General features: G+C 48.3%; 7 protein-coding genes across 7 annotated transcripts; 5 read left to right on the forward strand and 2 right to left on the reverse strand.

Annotated features, from left to right (window-relative positions):
• Window positions 1-250: 250 nt before the first annotated feature.
• N7481_001850 (uncharacterized protein) lies at window positions 251-2,475 on the forward strand (the record flags this gene model as incomplete). Its single annotated transcript, XM_057261069.1, has 6 exons — window positions 251-360; window positions 451-482; window positions 542-611; window positions 681-848; window positions 919-1,268; window positions 1,325-2,475. The coding sequence occupies 6 exons, from the start codon at window positions 251-253 to the stop codon at window positions 2,473-2,475; spliced, it is 1,881 nt and encodes a 626-aa protein (XP_057126001.1).
• A 251-nt stretch (window positions 2,476-2,726) lies between these two features.
• N7481_001851 (carbon-nitrogen hydrolase family protein) lies at window positions 2,727-3,665 on the reverse strand (the record flags this gene model as incomplete). Its single annotated transcript, XM_057261070.1, has 2 exons — window positions 2,727-3,560; window positions 3,618-3,665. 2 exons carry the CDS (start codon window positions 3,663-3,665, stop codon window positions 2,727-2,729), a joined length of 882 nt encoding a protein of 293 aa, XP_057126002.1.
• Window positions 3,666-4,356: 691 nt separating this feature from the next.
• On the forward strand, window positions 4,357-6,488 carry N7481_001852 (MFS general substrate transporter; the record flags this gene model as incomplete). Its single annotated transcript, XM_057261071.1, has 7 exons — window positions 4,357-4,453; window positions 4,518-4,588; window positions 4,650-5,063; window positions 5,126-5,197; window positions 5,254-5,994; window positions 6,067-6,171; window positions 6,240-6,488. 7 exons carry the CDS (start codon window positions 4,357-4,359, stop codon window positions 6,486-6,488), a joined length of 1,749 nt encoding a protein of 582 aa, XP_057126003.1.
• Window positions 6,489-6,817: 329 nt separating this feature from the next.
• Window positions 6,818-8,795, forward strand: N7481_001853 (fungal specific transcription factor domain-containing protein; the record flags this gene model as incomplete). The annotated part of the gene is made up of 4 exons (XM_057261072.1): window positions 6,818-6,951; window positions 7,174-7,528; window positions 7,591-7,949; window positions 8,003-8,795. The coding sequence occupies 4 exons, from the start codon at window positions 6,818-6,820 to the stop codon at window positions 8,793-8,795; spliced, it is 1,641 nt and encodes a 546-aa protein (XP_057126004.1).
• A 660-nt stretch (window positions 8,796-9,455) lies between these two features.
• N7481_001854 (uncharacterized protein) lies at window positions 9,456-11,151 on the forward strand (the record flags this gene model as incomplete). The annotated part of the gene is made up of 3 exons (XM_057261073.1): window positions 9,456-9,989; window positions 10,065-10,814; window positions 10,852-11,151. 3 exons carry the CDS (start codon window positions 9,456-9,458, stop codon window positions 11,149-11,151), a joined length of 1,584 nt encoding a protein of 527 aa, XP_057126005.1.
• A 352-nt stretch (window positions 11,152-11,503) lies between these two features.
• Window positions 11,504-12,358, forward strand: N7481_001855 (uncharacterized protein; the record flags this gene model as incomplete). Its single annotated transcript, XM_057261074.1, has 1 exon — window positions 11,504-12,358. One exon carries the CDS (start codon window positions 11,504-11,506, stop codon window positions 12,356-12,358), a length of 855 nt encoding a protein of 284 aa, XP_057126006.1.
• Window positions 12,359-12,795: 437 nt separating this feature from the next.
• On the reverse strand, window positions 12,796-13,398 carry N7481_001856 (uncharacterized protein; the record flags this gene model as incomplete). Its single annotated transcript, XM_057261075.1, has 3 exons — window positions 12,796-12,921; window positions 12,996-13,231; window positions 13,368-13,398. 3 exons carry the CDS (start codon window positions 13,396-13,398, stop codon window positions 12,796-12,798), a joined length of 393 nt encoding a protein of 130 aa, XP_057126007.1.
• Window positions 13,399-16,332: the final 2,934 nt, after the last annotated feature.

The raw sequence follows: 16,332 nt of genomic DNA on the forward strand, positions 1-16,332 counted from the left end.
TGTTGTACCAGTAACAAATATATCTAAAATCATCCTAAATAAAGAATGAGAGGTATGGCAGCCCTGGAGTGTAGGAAGTATACCCAAAGCGGTCAGTCTCGGTCACCCCAATTTCCAGGTCCTCCACCTCCTCCACCACCACCTCCACCGTGATTCCCCGATAACCTCTTGATTCGACTACTCTACCCCGATTTCCCGAATGGCGCCATTAGGATCTTCTTGTTCAACTTGAGCTTCTTCCAACATCATTATGGCCCCTGACTCCTATAGAAAGTCCGCCATTGATGCTTCTCGCGCCGCCATGGAATCCCCTCCCGGAATCGCTGCCTTGTTTGTTATCCGCTTCGACATCAGAACCGGGTAAGGTTTACCCCCCCCTTCTCCGAGCTCAGGAGGGGCTCGTCGCTGATGCGGATACTGATGCTGATGCTAATGCGCATGCGCTCACAGATACGTGGTCTCATGGAAACGAACGACCGGAGGTGAGTGTACATCGGCGCTCTTGCGACGCGCCAGGCTGACACCCGCGCCCCATACATAGTTGACGTCGAAGGCGTGGTCGAATACAAGTCGCTGCCTTCCGGCCTCCACAACGTGAAGGATGATCTGGTGTGAGTTTGCTTAATGCGCTTCCAACAGACCCCTGCACAAGAGGCTAATACAGTCTATCTTCTTCCCAGCTATTTCGTCCACGATCAGTATGCCGGGATCAGCTCATTCCTTAACCAGCCCGCCGCCGAGGCGGAGCGCAATGCGAAGATGTTCGCAATCGGCGTCCTCGTCCCTTTGAGCTCTGGAAGACTCGGGAAGAGCTGGCGACACGCTCCAAGATTGAGGGACTTGACGCTGTGAGTGCTACTTCACCCCGCCCCAATGCCTGGTGGCAAGTTTCCCAACTGACACCTATGCCCCTGGCAGGAAATACGCCGCCGATATGTCGAATGAACAACCCTTGTCCGATTACTGGGATGCATTTCAGATCGGAGGACCCGATTCTTCTGCTGCCGATTCGCCGGTCGACTCGCCAGTGAGCCTTCGCTTCCGACCGGGCGACCGACCGGAGACCTTGTCGCGCAGCCGCGCTTTTAGCGACGCAATGGTATTGGAGACGTTCAGGCCGGCCCTGACACCATTCCATCCGGCTTCATCGCTTCCCGATCTTCTCGACTGCTTTGGTCCGTTGATCTTTCCTCTATACCGCGCCGCGTTACTGCGCAAACGTATCCTTTTCATGAACGAAGCACCTGTTCATATACCCTGCAATTTTGGTAAGACGCCTCCCGTGTTTAACCTCTCCTCAACGGCTTCTGACTCTGTTCCATAGTATATGACCTATCGTTGCTAGCATCTCTTCCGAACTCTCTATTACAAGAACTCCCGTCCGGATACACGCCACCACTTCGACCCCGCCCCCTCTTCAACGTTGGTATACATGATATTCCTCACCTTGCATCCTTCGACACGACACGGTCAAGTCAAGATCCGGACAAGGACCCCAGCTGGATTGCCTGCTCGACCGACAGTGTCCTGACTATGAAACCTGAGCTTTACGATGTCTTGGTTACTCTTCCACCCACCCACTCCCAGCATGCTACTGAGCGAGTCTTCCCTCAGATTAGTTTGAGGCACCCTTCAAGTGGCAAGCAGAACTCGAAGCAAACCTTCATTTTAAAGGCCACACAGCGCGATGCCCGCCGCTATGCGATGCTTCGCAGAGGCCTACGGCATTTCGCCGCCGACCGTCCTACCTCCTCTGAGACCGAGGACTCATCTGACAGTGACTCTACATATTCCTCGAGCACAGTTGTCGAGCCAATCTCGTGGACTCGACTTGCTTACAACTCTTTCATCTGGTGGGCATCCGCCGGCGAACATCGTGACGGACTCACCGAAGAGGAAGAGGAGCACCAGATTGAACAAGACGAACGACTTCTGGCAAGCGTGGAAAGTCTTGCATACCCAGCCCCCAACTCCACAAACCGCCGCTCATTCCACGGCGAGGAGAGTGGTCAAGAGCCACCGGAAGTTGCTCTGGTAGCCTACTTCCGTCGTCTAACAACGCAGATATTCTACACCTTGGCCGGTGCCATCGCGCGTCACGATTCCGAATCGGGTGAAGATTGCATAGACGCTTATCACGATTCCCCGTATCTCGATGACATGGAGAACGACGACACGGATCCATCGCTTTCCAGGTCGCGACAGTCCATTCACACCGACGATGACAACACCCCCCTGCTGCGGCAGCGATCAAATGCGAACCACACTAGCCAAAACAATGACTGGGAAGAACAAGATGAACCAGGCAGCGATGTCCCAGTCACCATCACGATTGCCGACATGGCAGAGATGGGTCTAGACGTGTGGAGCGCCACGGACCGGATCTTTGTTGAGGAGCTCGTTACGCTCTGGTGGGGACGTCAGGCGCACGTGGACAGTGCACGAATTCGCTGCTGTGGAATTTCAATTCTATAGAATGGCCTTGGACTTCTTGTACCAGCTCAGAGGTGGTTTTTCGGTGCAATTTCCTTCCTCTATTAATCTATCTAGGCTCAGACCTAGGTATCATTGTTCGATCCCAACTTTATGAGCCCTTGTACATATATTTTGCATCAGACATCAACCGCAGACAAGCTACAATGCAGACTAGCCATTAGCTGTGCATCCGTTGAATGCAGAGATAGAGTAGAATTATACACGTTAAGAGTCACCTGCTAGTAGGTATTCTAGACGTTCAAGTTTCTTCTATATGAATAGTGCCAATCAGGTCGAGCCATATCTTGACGGACCTTATACACAGACTCGGCATCATCCAAAATCGTCATATCCAAATGAACAATCTTCATCTCTTCTTCACAAGTGTCAGATCTCCCAATACAACCCAAGAAAGGGACCGTGACCTGTGACAACCCCGCAAAGTCCTCTCCCTCCGGGCCACCCGCATTGCAAAAGACAACGGCGCATGTATTCTCGCACGCTCGACTGATAAGCGCCGCATCGAGAAAGACCTTCTCTGCATACCGGTTGTGCGCAATTCCCTGAGGCGCGCAATCGGTGAGCTTCCAGAAGGATGGCACAATGATGAGCTTCGCGCCTTGGCTTGTCAATTCACGGAATGCTTCTGGAAACGCCACGTCCCAGCAAATCAGCATCCCGACTTTTCCTAGTGGTGTATCAAAAGCAACATGCGGATCATTCTGTGAACTCTTCACATGGGGTCGCTCTGGGTGCCAGAGGTTTTTCTTTTCGTACCGGCCGTTCACGGCGCCGGTGTTGTCGATGAAGTAGACCACGTTGAATATAGTCTCTACTCCGGTCTTCTCGTCGCGATACAGCTCTGCTGCGGACCCGGGTACAATGCAGATGTTACATTCCTTGGCAAGTTCACGGTATACATCTAAGTATTGCTTCCAATTGGCGCATTGGTCGCGAAATTTGGGGTCTTCGGGAAAGAAGTCGCCGAGATGGTACTCGGGGAGCACTGCGAGATTCGCACCGGCACGAGCTGCGTTCCGAATATAGGCAATAGCGCGGGCCTGATTTGACTCTGTTTGGTGAGGCTAGAGTGCAAGGTGAGTAAGATATAGGTGGCTGGAGAGCATTTGAGTCTGGCATACTTGAGGATGTAGCTGGATTATAGCAACTTTGATCGAAGACCCGGACATGATGGCGATTGGGTGCGTTGTGAAAATGAAAATGATGAACGCAGGGAATGGATAAAAATTGGAATAGAACGATTGCTAATATAATCGGTATTCATGTCTTATCTTCCATCGTTGAGATACGGAGTTCATATACTAGCAACTAAAATGATATCTGGGGATAGTCCCTGCGTGCTCCGCGTGCTCCGCGGGGGCCATATCTCTCTGATCAGCACCGAAAGGGTAGGTCCTAGCGACCAAACTGTATCTCGTGTACATCTAGGTTGAGCATGGACCCTATGCTTTCCGTGGCGGTTGTATCTACTCGGCTTTAGAATTTACATTGAGAGATTTCATTCGTAAAGAGCACCGAGATACCTATAATGGGTCAAATGGGTTGATGGCACTGGCCCAATTGCCGAAACTATATCATCAAGCTGTCGACGGGTCCCACTCTAAATTGTCTACACATGTTGGAACACGGCAATATTTACCTGAGCGCAATGACTTATCTGCTTGAAGTAAATGTCTCCTATCATAGACTGTCATAGATAGCCCTCTTTATGGCTTCCCCCGCATTTATATAGGATTCCACCTCGAACATAAGTGCCTCTAAAGCACCGAGACTTTTCTTGAGCTATCAGCTAATATCACCTTCATTAAAAGTGTTTAATCAAAATAAATACTCGCACAAACAACCATTCAAGCTTCAATTATGGCAGAAATTACTGATGCTGAGCCGACTGAGGCAGGGCAATCGCTCAAGGAAATCACGTTTGATGCACCAGGAACTGCATATCTAGAGGGCCCAGGTAGGTTGGACGGGGGTTTTCACTTAAACTGTGGAACAGTCTGACTGAAGACGCTTTTTCACAGTAGGAGCAGGATCTTCGCACAGAAGAGTCATTCTGCAACCAAAGCCTACCTCCGACCCAAACGACCCCTTGGTGAGGACAGGAAATTCGAATGTTGTTGTGGAGAATACCCGTACTGATCCTAGATTAACAGAATTGGTCGTTCCGTCGAAAGTCCGTACACTTTGCCATTGCATCATTTTTCACCATGTTGGTGTTTGCTTTGTGGGTTAATTTCTTGTTTCTGCATATCCTGTACTGCTCTAATCTATTCAGGATTGACATCGGCCCGGTGGTTTGGCAAGAATTTGAGGAACTTCTACATATTACATACCCTCAACTCAACAACCAATATGCTGTGAACTGTGTCTCTCTCGGTCTCGGTTCAATCATCCTTGTCCCTTTGGCCTTGAAGTTTGGGCGCAGGCCTATTTATCTATTGACTGCCATGGTGGTCCTAATCACTGCAATTTGGCAGGCAGTACTTCGGGACCTTGCAAATATGATGGCTGCACAAGTGTTCAACGGAATAGCTTGCGCTGTTGGATGGACTTTAGTCCCTATCACGGTGAGAATTCCAAACGCCACATTTTTAACTTCATGTAACTATGTGCTGACATTCGTACGAAGATCACGGATTTATTTTTCGTCCATCAGCGAGGCCGAGCAAATGCGGTTTATCAGATAATGAGTAGCACCGGTGTAAGATCATCCCGAGACCTGTGCCTCAAATTCAGACTAATGCAATTCTCTTCCAGGTCTTTCTCGCTCCCGTCGCCGCTGGATACATAGCGGATGCTCAAGGTTGGCCTTGGATCTATTGGTGGTCAGCTATTCTTGTGGCTGTGAACCTGGTTCTTTTCATTTTCGTCTTTGAAGAAACAAAGTTCTCTATTCATACCATTGCTGGGTCGGAAATTAGGGCTCCAACATCGGCTCAAGAAATTGGAAACATCAGCACTGGTGATGTTTCCAAGAGAACAGAATTAGTAGACCCCGAAAGCCAGTTTACAGCTACCACAAATCCATCGACTGGGCCGCACGGGATACAGAATTGGATAGACTGTTCTATTCCTTTGAAATCACCGCGCCAACGTTTGGCGCTCTTCACGACATCCGCTGGAACCCTCAGCCAATTTCTACAGCATATATACATGCCAGTTCAAGTCCTCGTGAGCATACCAGCCGTTGCCTATGTGATGATACAATACAGCTCCGCTTTAGTATGGTTCACGGTCGTCGCCACAACACAGGCAGAATATCTCGCGCTGCCTCCCTATAACTTTGGAACGACAGGCATCGGTCTGCTCAACCTACCACCGTTTATTGGATCTATATTCGGGTGTATCTGGGGAGGCCCTGTAAGCGATTGGTCGATCAAATTTCTCGCCCGACGAAATGAAGGTATCTATGAGCCTGAAATGCGGCTTTACATTTCTCTTCTCCCGGGAATATTAGGCCCCGTGGGTCTTTTTCTGTATGGATACAGTGTATCGGAGGTATTTCTTCCCACCAACTCTACACTCAGATTCAACTCAAGGTCGTGATTGGTATTGACTATATGTGTACAGGGCTTGCCGTGGATTTTTCCCTGCCTCGGATCTGGGCTCTATGGGTTCAGCATGTCTGCACTTATACCAATCGCCCTGACCTATCTCACTGACTCATATAACAAAGTAAGTAGCCCTGTCGGGGAAGTCGGACAGAAAACTGTCTACTAGTATGCAGCAACTGATTTGTGAAGATTCTCGGAACTGCTCTGATCGGCGTGAGCTTCGCCCAGTATATGGTTGCAACTATCATCATCTTTGCGCTTGACCCATGGATCAGCAGTATGGGCTTGTACAACACTTTCACTGTAATTGGATGTCTAGCAGTCGGATGTAACTTGCTCTGTATCCCGATGATTCTCTATGGTAAGAAGTGGCGGATATCTTGCAAAGCGCAGTACGAGAAGATGGCAGCCGTTCAGTTTGATGAACGAGGGATTTGATGTTACATAGATCTATTTGCTATTAACTAGGGCATCATGATGAATATAATCTTTGCAATTCCAAGATGGCTTAACAAGTTTCATAAAAATCTTTTTAGACAAATATTCAACGTTTACTATGCCTACAATTTCCCCATAGAAATACCAGTGGAGCCCGCGGGGTCCGCGGACAATCACGGGGCTTGGCTCGCCACCCTATCGTGGACCTCGCGGAGCTCGCGGAACTTGCTTTCCACCCATGTTCTCACAATATCAACGCCTGTAATGGACTCTCAAGCGATTGGCCAATCTCCATCAGATTCCGCCGCGCGGAAGCGAAAGCGAACAGCATGTCGAACTTGCAGGGAGCGTCGCGTCAAATGCGACAACGGGCGGCCCTCATGCCACTCATGCTGCACCCTGAAATTAGCCTGCGTGTACCCCGACGACAGATCTTCTGCAAGCCCCAAGTTAGTGCGAACTAGTCAGTCCAATCTCTTGATCATCTGCTTTGAAGCTGACGCATCTCCCAATTTAGATTCGACTCTGGTTCTGTGGAGATTCTGCATCAGTTGCAGGGGATCCGTACAGTTCTGAACTCTATAGCCCAAACACAGAAAGATTCTAACGCCTCGCCTACGTATGACCTAACTCCCAGATTGACGACGGAGTCAACTTTGAGTTATGCAACTTCGAATGATTACAGCCCGGGCCATGTACATCGTGGAAACTTGAGTGACGGGACTGGTCATTTAACATCAAATCGCCTCTGCGCCGGCGTTGAGAGACTTCTTTTCTGGCCCAAAGTCATTGAATTTCTCGGAGAGCCAGTCGTGGAGAAATCTTTTGTCCTCGAGTGTAATTTGGATACAGCGGGTCTTGCGCCAGATGGACAGTCTTCGAAGTATGGAATCCGCGAAGACGACTTCATTACACTATGCCGAAACTTCTTAGACTATGTGCATGTGCGCAATCCCCTCCTCGAACCGAGCGAACTTGAGCAGCATGCCAAAGAATTAGCAGAATCCGGCCTGAAATGGGACGCCAAGTCTTGTCTTGTGGTATGTGGTTCTTGAATTACTTTGCCCATATTTTGATTTGTCGTTCTAATTGCATATTCCAGCTCCTGGCATGTGCGCTTGGCTGTTTCGCTTCTGAATATTCTCCAAAAAGAGCTGACGCGCTGGATGAAAGTCCACCAAGAGATGATGCATCCTACACCCGAGCAGAAGCATATTACGAGGCAGCATGCAAGCGTATCGGCTATTTAGGTACAACACTGATGGATATCCAATGTCTTTATCTGGCAGGAATATACAAGAAGCATACGCTACGAATTCTTGACGCCTGGTTCCTGACTGAACAGGCCTGCTCTCGACTGCATGCATATCTGCTTTGTCAACGAAGGCCAACCGGACCTTATGAGCAGAGTGATTATCGTCTGGAACAACGTCTTTACTGGTCCTGCATTAAGGCTGAAAGGTACTCAGGCGATGGAATTTATATGTTGGACGCGGCTAACCTATTTAATCCAGCGAGTTCTTGAACGAGATCCCGCTCATTCGAAGTGCCCTTATTTCGCTTGACTACCCGGACCTATTTCCCTCGCCCCCAACACTACCATGCGCCGAATCTCCCAATATCGATAGCCGGGATGTCTTGTTCAACAAAAACCAAGAGCAAAGCTGGCTATACTACCTCGCCGAGATTGCATTGCGAAGGACACTGGACCAAGCGATGCCTCTTATATACTCACCACAAGGTCCAGCAGTATGGATGGAGAACATCAACCTCATTCTCCAAAGATCTTCACAGTTCGACGAACAGTTGACTGCATGGTATAACCATCTACCCCCTACAATACGACCGTCCGTAGACACCGAGATTACGTCTAATGACCAGCTGTCTTTCTTTCTGCTAGGCCGGTTCTTGGGTAGCAGAGAGGCGATTCTTCGGCCATTCTTTTATTACACCCTTCACCACAACGGAGGCCCCGTCAGCCAAGCAGTCCTTTCACGTGCTAATGAGTACGTAGATCTGACAAGAGGATTGATTATTCATCTCCAGAAGCACAGGCGACATGGCGGTATCTGGTATGTGCTCCGCGGGATATGGGGCCTGGCTATGATTATCTTGACGATCGTGCATGTGGAAATGCCCAGTTTATCTCCTCCAGCCGATTGGTGGGAGCTAATACGGATTTCCCTGCAAATGCTACGCACTTGGAGCGTTGAAGCGGCGGATGTTCGGCAGATGTATGATATTTTGGTCTGTGCATATCGGGCTGTGTGTCTTGAGGTTGGGGAATCTGTGGAGCTTGCGGACTGAACTCCGACAACGAAACCAGTCAAATCCATGCAGAAGACTAGAAATGACTTGGATAATGTACTAGTAATGAAAGGCGGTTTGTGGATATCCTTGCATTGGCAAAAAGCCGACGATCGCAATCACACGATATGGATTCGTTTCGGTCCCCTCATCGTTTTTCAACGACTGGATATCTTTCTCACTTTCAAAAATATTATTAATCAATACAGTATATCCTTTTCTCCCTCCAGTTTGCAAGCTGGGGACTTTGGAAAGCTAAGAAGTTGATTTATCTCGACATCACCGTCTGCGCATGTATCTTCCGAATACCGACCTTTAGACAGTCCTACTCTGAAGGTTCACGTCGAGACCATCTTATCCGGCTATCGGAACTAATTTTGAATGCAACGTTGAATAATAAAGTTCGATTCATATTTTCAGGCCTCGGCGAAAAGAATTGTGGGCAGTGTCGGCGTTTATGTAGAGTTTGCCCACGTGGATTGTGCTTTTTGTCTTGTCCGCGGACTCTTGCGTAGTCCACTACTAGTTCCGCGAGCTCCGCGAAGTGGAGCAGTGGATCTATATCTTCATACCGTCATAACACCACTCTACCGGAAGGCAGCTCAATTTTGGTTGCCATAAAGGAAAGTCGGATTTCAGAATGCAGCAGACTAGCTCAAAATGGTCTTCCATCGATTAATTCTATCATTTTTTGCCGTCAGCGTTGGGCTGGTGGCGGAATCAGCAGCCCTTACTGTTGATGAGAAAGAATTCACCCCCATCAATGAACTTCGCGACCTAGTTCATCGAGTTGGAAGTGTCGGTTTGCGACTTCCAGGAAGCGATGTGCATAATGAGCTAGTTGACTGGGTCAATACAAGCCTGCATGACATACCCGGACTTGAAGTCCAGGGGTCCAAGTACGATCTTGACGTCTGGGAGCCAAAGAAAGGGATGAGCCTGAGTGAGGCCGGAAGCCTTTGCATCAAGTCTGCCGAAAGCCTTTGCATCAAGCCTGATGGAAAGTGCCACAATATCCCCATTGTTGGAGCAATCCCATTTACTCTTCCGACAAATGGCTCCGCCCTCACCGGCCCTCTCATCTATGTCCCCTCCAACCAGAGCATCTCATCCGTAAATGTTCGGGGTAAAGTCATTCTTAGAGACTTTCTCCCGTTGAAAGTCCCATATACCTATCTATTGAAGGATTCACATGTCAGTTCCCATTTACCTCTGGGCTCGCTTGCGAGTCGCGATGCAGGAACTATTCACTGAGTCAAAGATTACTAGTACGTCACGCCAGATCTGGCCGCCCAAATCAATGGTACCTATGAAAGGCCATATCTTTCCACACCAGCGGACGACCTTATCGCCGCTGGACGAGGTGGTGCAGCCGGATTGATTTCTGCGTTCGATATACCTCGCAAAACACTGGAAGGGTACTACGATCCCCACTTCGGACAACATTATCTCGTCCCGGGTGTTTATCTAGGTTCCGAGCAGTACTATATGGTTCGAAACGCATGTCGGTACGGACAAACAGCATCCCTGAAGATTTCCGCGGACACAGGTCGTAAATATACCCGTGAGCTGTTTGCTACTCTTCCCGGTCGATCCAAGGAAACGATAATCATCGGTTCGCATACAGACGGCGCAACCTGGGTCCAAGAGAATGGAGTTGCAGGCCTCCTTGCACTGGCAAAGTACTTTGCAGCCCAGCCGATGACATCGCCCGCCCGCGCGAAAACACTCAAGTTTGCATTCACGTCGGGACATCTGACATACAGCAGAGATGGATCGATCCCGTACGCAAAAAAACTCGACCAAGAATACGATAGCGGAAATCTTGCATTGGTCATCATCCTCGAGCACCTGGGGGCGCGGGAGCTGCTGCCATCCGCTGCGCCAAAGGGTCAATATGGTCGTGTATTGAACTTCACCGGCAATAGTGAAGCAACTCTTTGGAGCGTTGGACCTACGCAGCTAGTTATTGATGCTGTCACTACAGCCGTCAAAGAACGCATGCTGGATGAAATAGGGGTGACCCCAGGAAACCCCCCCGAAAAACACTTCGCAGATTCCTTTCTATGCCTCTCAGGGTGGCATCGGGACAACATACCATAACTACCTTCTTCCGACAACGTCTATCGTCTCTGGACCGTGGAGTCTGTGGGCGCCCTCCTTTGGCGAGGCGGCCATTGATTTCACCCGACTGCGCGATCAGTTGTTAGCAGTTGCAGATGTGGTGGTTGGCCTTGCATCAGCTTCGAAGCACGAGATCGCTGGGGGGTATATCAAATATCGCCAGATGCGTGAAAATGGCTTCCCCTGGGAGGAGCCAAGTTGGAAGTCACAATATCTGCCTGGACCTCGGTAGACGTGCAAGCTTCAAGAGTCATGGCCGACTCCATTCATGATTTTGGGAATTGGCCAGGGCTTCATAGCCAACAGAGTATATGGCAAGGTGGTGGTCACAGTCTCAAGTCTATCGGGTTCTAACTCTGGTTACCCATAAATCAATATCATTCCATGGTTTCTGGTGGCTGATATATAGCTAACCGTTCTCAACTGTCGTCGGTCGAGCCCTACTAGACCCGTTTCGGCCGCTACGGCTCAGTTAGTAGCGGTGCCGGAGTTTAAATTCCTTAAATATTCAACACATTTCACATCTCACTCATTCTTTCCAATACCTTCTATTACTCTGAAACACTTAGATTTCAAGTCCCACGATGGCCATAAAGACAGCATATTTACTCCTTCTTGCCCAGGTCTGTCTGTCCACCTCGGCGGCTGTTCCGCACGTATCTACTTCAAGCAAAGGACACACTCATCAAAACGGCAACCTACCCAATGTGACAATCTTTGGAACCGGAGGCAAAATCGCGAGCAAAGGTACGAGTAATACTCAAACCACGAACTATAAAGTCAGAGTCACCATCGAGGCGCTCGTAGAAGCAGTGCCTGAATTATGCTATATATCAAATGTTTCGGGTCTACAAGTCTCAAACGTTGATAGTGGATCGATCAACTCCACTATCCTACTTGACCTCGCTCGATACGTCAATGCTGACATGGAAAACCTAATATCCCACGGCTCTGTTGTGACACACGGAACCGACACACTCGAGGAAACGGCATTCTTCCTAGACCTGACCGTGGAGACTCATAAGCCGGTTGTTATAACTGGTGCTATGAGGCCTTCTACTGCAATCACCGCTGACGGCCCCTTGAATCTGTACCAAGCCGTGAAATTCGCCGGCTCCGATGAAGCTCGCGACCGGGGTGTTCTAGTTGTGTTGAACGAGAAAGTAAATGGAAGTCATTCTGTCCCTCGATCGATACTGACATCAGTGATTAGTCGGATAGGAAGCGCATATACAACGACCAAGAACAACGCAAACTCTCTTGATACATTTTACGCAACTGAACAAGGCCAAGTCGACTTCTTCATCGGCCAAGTCGACTTCTTCATCGGCCAAGTCGACTTCTTCATCGACCAAGTCCCTAAATTCTACTCTTCCCCATCGACCCTCGCAACAAGCCACACTTCAGCATCGGGGAGGCAGACTTTCTGCCCCAAGTAGATATTCTTTACGGCTATCAAGACGCGAATCTGGCTCTCATCGAAGCATCCGATCGATCTGGCGCCAAAGGAATTATTTTCGCAGGGGTAGGAGCTGGCGGGTGGAGCGAGAGTGGGCTGAAGGTGGCGCAGAGAATGTAAAATGAGACTGGTATTCCGATGGTATTTAGGAGCCCTCGTTGTTGCTCAGTTATACATGTTGAATTGTGTGGGAATTTCGGTAGTACGAAATATGCGGCAAAAGCAATGAAAACCGTGATCGAACCCTATTGCGGTCAATATTCTGCATAAGGACTACTACGATGATGAAACAGCCGGGACATACCTCGATTATGAATAGCCAACTCCATGCCAAGAGGCCTCTTACTCTTATTGCGGGTTAGTGAAGAATTCTCGAATCCGCCTTCGTATTTGCTAAAAAGATCAATTGAACCTAATTTAACCCCTTTCACAGAGGGCCTTCCGTCTTTCGAAGTCGTAGTAGAATGCCTCCAACGCTCCCTGGCATGCCTCTCGGTCAAACGAGTCCGACCACCCGTGTTCGAAATAGATTTCGCGCAGTACCTGTTCATCGAATGAGAACCATCAAAGCGAATGTTGAGCCTAGAAACTGGCAATCTCGGCATAGAATGACCTACCTTTGCCTCCGCAGAGCCCCACTTTTCGTCGTACCATTCATATATCGTTGGCCACGATCCCACCTTCTGAACATGCGGGATCCAATGAAGATTTTGAAATCTCTGCTTATAGAACTCCAAGCGGTCAACCAGTGGCTCAGTCTCATCTTCACATTCAACACGCCAATACCGCGGATCATCTTCAGCATAATCTGGGTCATATGTCCATCCATCTGGCCTGCGTTCAGTTGCTGTGCCTATAATGTATGTTAATAACTTAAGAAGGTGATCAAAGGTTATTTAGACAGGGCGGTTCCAAGGTTCATACCATCTGATGTATCGAACATCAATGAATAGCCATTTCTCCCTGAGTCTGTAAGGTTGATCACCCACGGAGGGATCCCAGCATCTTCTGGTATAGCATATTGATAGTGAGAAGGCTCTTGATTCACATAATCACATGCTCTGGTCTCAGGTCTTACAAGCCATTTTTCGCGCCTAGAGTCTAGATATGGTAAGTGACGAAGCAACCCAATCACCTCATCGGTCTTCCCAAGGGAGGCGAAAGCCTCATTCTCCTGAGTAATATGTGGCCATCCCTCAGGTGGGGGGGTAGAGGATGTCGGTCGGCTCGACGAAAAGCAGAGTGGTAAGAAATTCATAAAAGGCTGTCACAGCGGCGATTGACACCTCACGGTTGTATGTTGACGGACTTTTGAGTCGAGGGTCTGGAGGCAGTTCCATCTTCGTCGTCCACGTTGGTGAAAGATGGGGCAGTGGGGTTGATTTATATACAGCCCTCTGGCTCGCAATACACTAGGGCGGTATCGTATGTTACTGATACATCCTGGTGGTACTAACTAGTTGCAGACAATATGTCAAACGAGGAACTGTCTGATCTTGGCGTGGAACTTCATAATCTTGACATTCGCACTGGTGAAAACTCATCTTCTGTCAAGAGCCACTTCCTTCCAAGAATCGATTTTTCAGACTTGCAAGACTCCTCGAAGATGGGAGTTTTGCCGAGCAGCCTGAAAACGTAAAAAGAGGGTATACTTTTCGGAACTACTTCAAGGAACATTTCAATTATTACTTCACCGATGATTTCAAGCATCATGCATTAAGTGGTGGAAAACTTCACCAGAGCAAAGCTCATCGAGGGTGCTGGGTACAAAGACTGTATATGTAATCCACTCAACCTAGTAAGTTCTGAACTCTAACTTGTTTCTTAGCAACGGTCACGGGTCGTTTTCCGGTTGGCAAAGAAAAGAAAGGAGGCTGAGTGCTTCACTGTTCAAATCCGATTGGAGGCTCAAACGTGAGCATTCAAAGAGTCCCAAATGTCATAAACATAAAAGTCACCGATGTTCGCTGGTACGTCTAGCGCCAGGAAATTGTCCCGGTTTGCGATATTTGAGTCGACCTTCGACCTGGGAATTATTTCATCTTGCTGCGGAATTTGAAAAAGAAATGGCGGAAGACATTGGCGCCAGCTCACGCAATCGTGCACGGGAATGTTACTTTACCTTTCCGGTCAATTCTTTCCATTGAAGCGGCTTGTCTAAACTATCAGCTAACACAGTTCCAGCATCTTGCAATCATGGCAGATGACTTCGGTGGATGGCGAGTTTTCCAATCATATTTTGAGACCTTCCATGTTTCTTTCACGGTTATTGTGGATCTTGAACATCTCCTTGTGGAACCTCAGGGGGGAGAAAATATTTCGATTCAGTTGATAAGGCCGATTATGTGAAAAAGACGAATATGATTCTCAAATGGGCATGGCCTTTGACACAAGGTAACGGTGTCATCGCTAATCCTTTGCTCGACAAGGAAGACACCTTGGAAATATTCATGTCTTGCCTGGTTTCACGCTAAAGCTCTAGTAATTTTGCTTCAATGTTGCTGATATCTCGCGGAAATCGAAGAGATGAATGATACTGTAATTCCCATTTTGCTGATCACTTAATCCTCCCCCTGCAGTAAATACTAGTATCCAGATAATGACTAACGCTATAATACTACAATCTTATGCATAGTGGACCACTTATTCACGGATATGTTCTGGCTGAAGATAGTAGTGAATCACTCAAAGCGCTTCATCTAACAAATACACGAGCATTGTGGCCACTTATAGCTGGCTTGTCTGGCCTCTATCGCCTTAACCTTCCATGATCAATACTAGTATTACTTCATACTTCCACGTCTGGAAAGAAATGCCTAGATTGGCGGGAAATCGTTAACAATAATCGTCAATGACCTGAATAGTTTCTCTGAGTAGGTCTGCGTTGCCACATTGTTAGGGTGCCTTGACCTCCTGCTAACCAGTCCCAGCGACGATGTGGGGAACCAAAATGATATGGATATGGAGGGAAAACCCCTCAGAGTAATATGGAACACTTAGTACTAAAGCTGATATCAAATGACAAACAGGCCAAAGGCCACAAAGGCCACAAAACAGTGCGGGGTGACTCTTAGGCCTAAGTCTATGATGTCCCCACCATAGCAGATGACTGTATAAATTGGAAGTTGCCATGAACAAATTGAAGGTCAAGCTTACTACCGTGGGATCTTCAAGTCCATCAATGAATTATAACCTAAGGACAAAACATCCGTGGAGGACAAAGAACAGCTTCTTAATTATTACGAGAACCGTAAGAGGACGATAGCAAGCAACAAATATTAGAATGCCAAAGAAAGGAAAGGAAATACTAGCAAGACCAGCAATCGGTTGATGTGTACAAGACGAATAAAAGAGATGAACAAGAAAACAGTAAAATACTACGCTGATGATAGTGGAAATGGATGATATTAACAAAGCGCCAGAAGCCTCCCTCTTCTCCTTCTCCTTTTCGTGCTCTCGGTAGTGGACACATGTCAGGGCAACAACGAGGAAGCCAAAGATCTCCATGTCTTACTTGTCGAAGATGCTGAAGGGGCCGTATAGTCGGAGCGTCAGGAACGAGCTTGGGGAGCCAGGGTGCCATAAAAGTCCCTCGAACAGGTAGTCCAAATATTCTTGATTCACCTCGGCGATAGTAAGGAACATTTCGACGCCGTACTGAGAGAGCTGACCCATCCTGGTGTGTCAATTAGTGTATATTTCGCCATGACCGATCTACTTTACTTACTGACTTGGCCGCAGACGATCCTCGCGCTTGCGCTGTTTGCCGCAGCCTGGCCCATCAAAGGATTCACAAGTCTAGCCAATAAAAGCCAGAACTTGTAAACCTTGTTGCAGAAGAAGTGGCTTTTCGGTCCGGTGTTGTGCCTTAACCTCAACGATGATATGGCATTCGCCATCGAGATCAATGAGCCCACCGTCAACGATGGATCAAATATTCGCTTGGGCGACTAA

Source organism: Penicillium waksmanii (assembly GCF_028829765.1).
Source record: "Penicillium waksmanii strain IBT 27052 chromosome Unknown utg000002l:1.0-3326099.0:1.0-3328782.0, whole genome shotgun sequence".
Classification (NCBI taxonomy): domain Eukaryota; kingdom Fungi; phylum Ascomycota; class Eurotiomycetes; order Eurotiales; family Aspergillaceae; genus Penicillium; species Penicillium waksmanii.